The following is a 7,192-nucleotide window of genomic DNA, read 5'->3' as shown; positions in this document are numbered from 1 at the left end:
GAGCCATCTTTCCAGCCCCCTCCTTTAGTGTCTTGACTCATGAGGGAGACCCTGCAGATACCCAAGCAGGGAAGAGAACTCTCGAAGATGAGATTGAAACCCAGTGCAGAATGACTTGGTTAACCTGTATCAGACTTTGGGAAGTCTAATGCCAGGCGGTTCACTGTTAGCATATTTCAAAACACAGCACAATTTGGGGAAAGATTTCCAGGCAACAATTGTTCAATTCTAGGTGCACAATAAAGTTTATGGTGTGACTGCATGGAAACTCTTACATCACTGGGCAGTGGTCACACACACTTTTAATCCCAGCTCTTAGGAGGCAGAGGTAGGCGGATGTCTGAGTTTGAGACCTGCCTTCTACAGAGTTCCAGGACAGCCAGGGCTACACAGAGAAACCCTATCTTGAATTCTCCCTGCCCCACCAAACAAAGAAAGACTTACATGGTACGTGTGACCATGAGGGTGGGTTCCTAGCTAAAAGGCCTAGAATCTAGTGTGGTCCCTGGTAGCATAGAGGTCAGCAGAGCATAAAGTGTGTGCGACCTCTCCCCTAAGGATGGGTAATGGCCTAGGAGGGAGGAGTCTGGGATAACCATTCTGGGGAATTGGGGTGAGGTCTGCCTCCACAGATAACAAAGTCACCAGTTGTTAAAATCCACTCCCAGCTTTCAAGAAGGAAAGCAGGGGCTGGAGAGATGGCTCAGTGGTTAAGAGCATTGCCTGCTCTTCCAAAGGTCCTGAGTTCAATTCCCAGCAACCATATGGTGGCTCACAACCATCTGTAAAGACGTCTGGCGCCCTCATCTGGCCTTCAGGCATACATACAGAATATTGTATACATAATAAATAAATAAATATTAAAAAAAAAGAAGGAAAGCAGGTATTTTATCCCCTCCACTGGAGAAGAGCCCCTGTGTGTTGAACATTCTGGCTTTCCCTAGTGATCTATGGGTGCAAGGACCTCTGTGCCTCCACCAGACTCAACCTCTGCAGTCCTGGGATTCCAGGCATGCGCCACCAGCCCAGCTTCATCCTTTCCTTTATTGTTGTAACCCTCTTCTCTTTCCTCAGTTTTCTCTGCATCCTCCCTCCCTCTTCATCTCTCTATTTCCCAAGTATCTTGTCCTGATATTAAATCTGCTGACTTTCTTCCATGACTCCTTTCTTGGTCTAACCATGATTGCCTACTGCAGGATGAAAGAAAAGGGGAAGAAGAAATGCAGAAAAAAAGAAAAAGGTGGAGTAGAAAAAAGGAAAGAAGTCCTTATTAGTTTTTTTTTGTTGTTGTTTATTCTTTGTAACCCCTGTGGATCAGGAAAGCTAAATCAGAAGTCAATATGGAAGCTGAGCCTGATGGTGTAGGCCTGGAATCCCAGCTCCTCTGCAGGCTCAAGCCGTGTCATGACTGAAAGTTCAAGTGGGTGAAGATGTGGCTCAGTGGATAAGAACCCTGGCTGCTTGTGGCTCACAATTAGCCAGGTGGTGGTGGTGGTGCACACCTTTAATCCCAGCACTCTGGAGGCAGGGACAGAGGTTCTGTGAGTTCAAGGCCAGCCTGGTCTACAGAGTGAGTTCCAGGGCAGCCAAGACTACACTGTGAAGCCTGTGTCAAAAAAAAAAAAAATTCAAGGCCAGCTTGGGTAATTTAGTGAGACACTGTCTCATTTTTTTGAAAATACAAAAAGGGGCCAGAAGTGTATATCACTATAGGGTATTCTCCTAGCATATGCAAGGCTCTGGGTTCAACCACATAGAAGGCAAATCAATACTTTCCTAAAGAAAAAGAAATAAAAATGGAGGTTTTATTAAAAGTGATATTTGGAGAATGCCATGGCTGGCTAGCAGAAACTTTCGAGAAAGACTGTAAATGTTGGTGCAGCTGTTTGCACGTGCTGAGAAGACTCAGGCACACTTCAAGCTGTCTAAATCTTCACGGCCACAAATCTCGAATCCCTTGCAGGTATGTCCTGGATGATGAATACACCAGCTCGGTAGGCTCCAAATTTCCGGTCCGGTGGTCTCCACCAGAAGTGCTTATGTATAGCAAGTTCAGCAGCAAATCTGACGTTTGGGCTTTTGGTAAGTAGATATGAACATATTGGTCAAGGTGAGGAGATGGCTCAGTGGGTAAACCAAATTGCTTCTCATGTAAGCTTTGCAACCTGACTTCAGATCCCCATAACCCACATAAAACCTGGAAGCAATAATGAGCACAGGCTTCTGTAATCCCAGTATGCCCTTAGCAGCAGAGAGGCAGAGACCAGAGAATCACAAGTAGCGCATGGGCCACACAGCCTGTAGAATCTACCAGAAAAACGGCAAGGGAGACCTGTCTCTAACAAGAAGGAAGGTGTGGATCGACACCCAAGGTTGTTATCTGACTTCCACTGTATGCTGTGATGTACACGGGCATGCATGTACACACACGCACGTACACACACACACATACTGGGGGGGGTGAAGAGAGAACATAGATTATATAGCTCAGAAAAGAACATAACAGGACAGTACACATTTGCACTCTTGTCATCATTCATTTGATCCTTGGGTGCCTCTTATGTGTCAGCAACCACAGGGGTTTCTGAGGACAACCACAGCAAACTGGACATAATCTGTGTTTTCTTAGAACTTACAGTATATCCCGGAAAACAAACCATTCATTATTCAAAGGCTTCTGAATACTGATTATGTACCAGGCACCCTGCCAGACCCTGAAGCCACCAACACAAACAAGTCCCAGTCTCTCTTCTAGAGTGAGTAACGGTCTAGCATAGTGCAACTCCCCATAGCCGGAGTGCAGCCAGCACCATGGCAGATGTCTGAAAAGATGCAAAATTCACAGAGGAGGAAATCGACTTATTCTAATGTTTAGGGTTCATCCAGAAGGATTAGGGCCCAAATATTCCAACAAGACTGAATACACTTCTCCTTTTTATCTTCTAGGGGTTTTGATGTGGGAAATTTACTCCATGGGGAAGATGCCGTATGAGAGATTTACTAACAGTGAGACAGCAGAACATATTGCTCAAGGCTTACGCCTCTACCGGCCTCATCTGGCATCAGAAAGGGTATATACCATCATGTACAGTTGCTGGCATGAGGTAAGTGTTGTAGTGTCCTCGCTTAAACTCTTCCCTTAATGTCTCAGTTATCTGGCCAGTCTCCTCTCTCCATGATCACTTGTCGCCTGGGTACAGACATAGCTCCACACGCTTTCTCGCTTTGCTCTGTGTCCCAGTCTTCTGATGGCTTCTCTGTGCCTATCCTAAACCTCGCTAGAGTATCATGAGCAGACCACACCCTAATACCTATATCAGCTTTAAGAGCAGGAAGTTAGTAGGACCATGTCGTCTCCCAAAAGGCACTCAGGTAAGACAGTGGGGTTTACAGTTTCTATAATCATCATCTGGGCCTCACCTAGGAGTTTTGACCCTTCTTCTTACTTTACTAGCTGCCGACCTTTTCTGGTTGAGGGTCTAAGTGAGACATTTAAAACCCTGTCTCAGAGTTGGAGAGATGGCTCAGCTGTTAAGAGCACTGACTGTTCTTCCAGAGGACCCAGGTTCAATTCCCAGCACCGACATGGCAGCTCACAACTATCTGAAAATGCAGTTCCACAAGATAAATAAATAAACCAATGCACATAAAATTAAGTTAAATAAATCATTAAAAAAAACCCTGTCTCTCAGAAGGGAAGACCTAAAATAGGTTTTGTTTGTCTGCTTTGATTTTTGGGTTTTGATTCTAAAATATTTTTAAATTATTATTTTACGTGTATGTGTGTTTTGCTTGATGTATGTCTATGTACCACATTCATGCCTGGTACCCATAGAAGCCAGAGGAGGGCATCAGATGTCCTGGAACTGGAGTTATGGACAGTTGGGAGCCACCATGTAGGTGCTGGGAATCAAGCTTGGGTCCACTGGAAGAGCACTCGGTGCTGTAAATGCCTGTGACAACTTTCTAGGTCATTTTTTAAAAATGATATCTTATAGATTTGGAGGCGGTGCACTTGTAGTATTTTAGAAATAAGGATCAGGCTTTCACTATTCTAAAATGCTTTGCTGGGGTTGGGGAATGTGCCTCAATTGGTAGAGTGTTTACTTAGAATGAATGAAGCTTTCCTTTGGTCTCCAGCACCTCACAAGCCAGGTGTGTGGTTCAGAGGTTTGTTTGAGACAAGGTCTCGAATTGTCAGGCTGGCCGCAGACTCATTATGTAGCCAAGGTTGACTTTCAACTTCTGGTTCTCCTGCCTCTACCATCCAGACACTGAGGTCACAGGCATATACTTTTATGCCCTACTCCTAAGGATTTTTTAAAGATTTTTTTTTTGAGATTGAGTCTTTCTACATAGCCCTGGCTGTCCTGGAACTCACTATGTAGACCAGACCATTCTTTTTTTTAAAATATTTATTTATTATGTATACAATATTCTGTCTGTGTGTGTGACCGCAGGTCAGAAGAGGGCACCAGACCTCATTACAGATGGTTGTGAGCCACCATGTGGTTGCTAGGAATTGAACTCAGGACCTTTGGAAGAGCAGGCAATGCTCTTAACCTCTGAGCCATCTCTCCAGACCAGACCATTCTTGAACTCACAGAGATCCACCTATCTTTTCCTCCCAAGTGTCAGGATTAAAGGCATGTGCCACCATGTCCAGCCTCTTAAGGCATTTTCAAAAACAGAAATTACTGGGCTTCTTTTCCAGAAAGTCTGCGGTGGAACTCATCGAGCCTTTTGTGTTTCCCAGAACTTCTGATACTTGTCTATTTCTGAAAACCATGATTTGAATACTAAGAAATTGATGACCCTTTGGTTCCGACAGACTGAAGCCATTCTGTCATGAATCCTTCCTGAATTATCAAATACTTCCAGGCAAGAAGTTTAAAGTAGTCCCAACACTCAGGAATCTGAGGGTGAAAGGTTTTCCATGATTTTAGGCTAGCCTGGGCTATATATTGCCTTCTAGGGCAGCCTGAGATATAGAGTGACATCCTATCTCAAAATAAACAACAAAAAACTAAAACAAATTTTCTTTTTTAAAAAAGACCAGATCTTAACCAGGTGTGGTGGCACATGCCTTTAATCCCAGCACTTGGGAGGCAGAGGTAAACGGATCTGTGTGAGTTCGAGGCCAACTTGGTCTCTTTCCAGTGTTTAATCTGACCATGGATCTCCAAAAGAGCTGTAATTTTAAAGTCAGACTAACAAAAGCCCTTGGCTGTTCAGGGTCCATTTCAGGCCTTTGCAAAGTTAAGTCTTTTGTCTGTTTAGCTTGGCGATGACAGGAAGTACATTTGGAAACTAAACATTTTCCTTGCCTGTAGGAATTCTGTTCTGCCAACCAGTGAAGTATACTCAATAGCCATCTTCTTTCCAAGCTCTGAAATAATGAGATAGTGTGTATAAATTTGCAATGAATGTGTCCACAATTTTGATCAGTGGTGGTGGGTGGTGCACCCCTTTAATCCAAGCTCTCAGGAGACAGAGGCAGGAGGATCCCTGTGAGTTTGAGGTCAACTTGAGCTACAGAGTGAGTTCCAGGACATCCAGGACTACACAGAAAAACCCTGTCTGGAAAACAAGCAAATAAAGAGCAATCCTAGAACTGTTTGTATAACAACCAGATGGAAGTGGGGATGGGAAGTCTATGTCTGATTTCTGGAAAGAGATGCAAGGGATGGGTTGGAGAGATGCCTCAGTGGTTAAGAGCACTGGCTGCTCTTTCAGAGGACCCAGGTTCATTTCCCAGCACCCACATGGCAACTCAAACTGTCTATAACTCTAGTTCCAAGGGATTTGACACTTTCACACAGACATACGTGCAGGCAAAACACCAATGCACATAAAAGTAAATTATGAAAAATAACTTGAGATGAAAAGCATACAAGCACATTTTGGAGACCTGCTTTTTTATTTTTCTGCTTTTCGTGGTAGCAAGAAGGTATGCAGTTAGGTATTTAGGATATGCTTAATCGGCTTAATGTTTTGTAATTAATATGGGTTCCTTGGGGATTATGGATTCTACACTGTAACACTGTCTATTTTCTTTGGTTTTAGAAAGCAGATGAACGTCCTAGTTTCAAAGTTCTCTTGAGTAACATTCTAGATGTCATGGATGAAGAATCCTGAACTGGCTGATAAACTTCGTGGATCTCCTCCTCTCTCCTTCAAGCCCTAATTCCACTTTTTCTGAGGGCTCCCAGGCTCCCGGGCTCTAGCCTTCCATGCTCCTACTGAATGCATAAAGGCCCCTAGACATCTAGGAACGCCTTTCTTCTTCCAGTCCTTGGCATAACGCTTCTGAGCAAAGGCCAAGGGATTTCTGTGCCTGTTATTGACCATAACTTCAAGACTCCTAACAGACTGGATTTGGGATGGGAACATTCTGGGGGAGGGAAAGATGTAAATAGCTCCACTAGTTGTCTAACAGGTTGTTGGGTAAGTTTAGAGTTTGGAGGCAGGGCAGACTGGAATGGTGCCATTAAATGGGAGGGGTTGTTTTGATAAAATAAAATTACTAGAAAGAGTGAAGGTATCTCCTATTTTAATTCATTACACAGCCGCCCTGAAGCTGTTTGAGAATTGCAGAAAACCGTATTATTAGCGCGGCGTATTCCTAATCTAGAATTCGACACATTTCACTTCTCTCTCTTATTAAAGCCTGCCTCTTAATTGTAGACGAATGCACAAGCCTTCCTCCGTGCTTGGCACACAGTGGACATACGATTATCATTTGACCGAATCTTAGCGTTAGGGACAAACTCAGCCAGCGCCTCATTTCCCTACATCAAGACGAAAACCCCATCACAGAACTGGACCCAGGGGCCCAAGACAGCCAGTTAATTCGCAGAAGAGTTCTGCTGGGAGCAAAGCCAAGGCTGAGAAAGCGCGGGCCAATTTGGAAGCGGGCAGGGCGGAGTTTTAGGGCCGGCCCTTCGCTGGACCACGTGGTGTGAAGTAATTTCCTCATTTCCTCTACACTGCTCTTTTCTTTTTGGCTATCCGCTCCCTTGGCGCTCCAGGCCACAGCCGAGCGCTGCGGTTGGGGTGTGGCGGGGAGCGGATCTCCCCCGCCGAGCCAGCGCACCGCGGTGTCCCTCTGGGACCGGCCTGGCCGCCTGCCCCGCGCAGACGCAGTGCGTTCACAGGGCGGTCCCTGAGGCGGGACAGGGCGGGGCGGGGC

At 45.1% G+C, this 7,192-nt stretch overlaps 1 protein-coding gene across 1 annotated transcript in view; it reads left to right on the top strand.

The window, feature by feature from the left end:
* Positions 1-6,517, top strand: part of Btk (Bruton tyrosine kinase) — a 31,135-nt gene extending 24,618 nt beyond the window's left edge. The window contains exons 14-16 of the mRNA XM_026784852.1: positions 1,964-2,082; positions 2,947-3,104; positions 6,067-6,517. Coding sequence (XP_026640653.1) covers positions 1,964-2,082; positions 2,947-3,104; positions 6,067-6,138 — 349 coding nt within the window. The 3' untranslated portion in view covers positions 6,139-6,517. The remainder of the gene's footprint in view (positions 1-1,963; positions 2,083-2,946; positions 3,105-6,066) is intronic.
* Positions 6,518-7,192: the final 675 nt, after the last annotated feature.

The sequence above is a fragment of the Microtus ochrogaster genome, chromosome X, assembly GCF_000317375.1.
Source record: "Microtus ochrogaster isolate Prairie Vole_2 chromosome X, MicOch1.0, whole genome shotgun sequence".
NCBI classification, from domain to species: domain Eukaryota; kingdom Metazoa; phylum Chordata; class Mammalia; order Rodentia; family Cricetidae; genus Microtus; species Microtus ochrogaster.
This window is presented reverse-complemented; position numbering and strand designations above follow the sequence as displayed.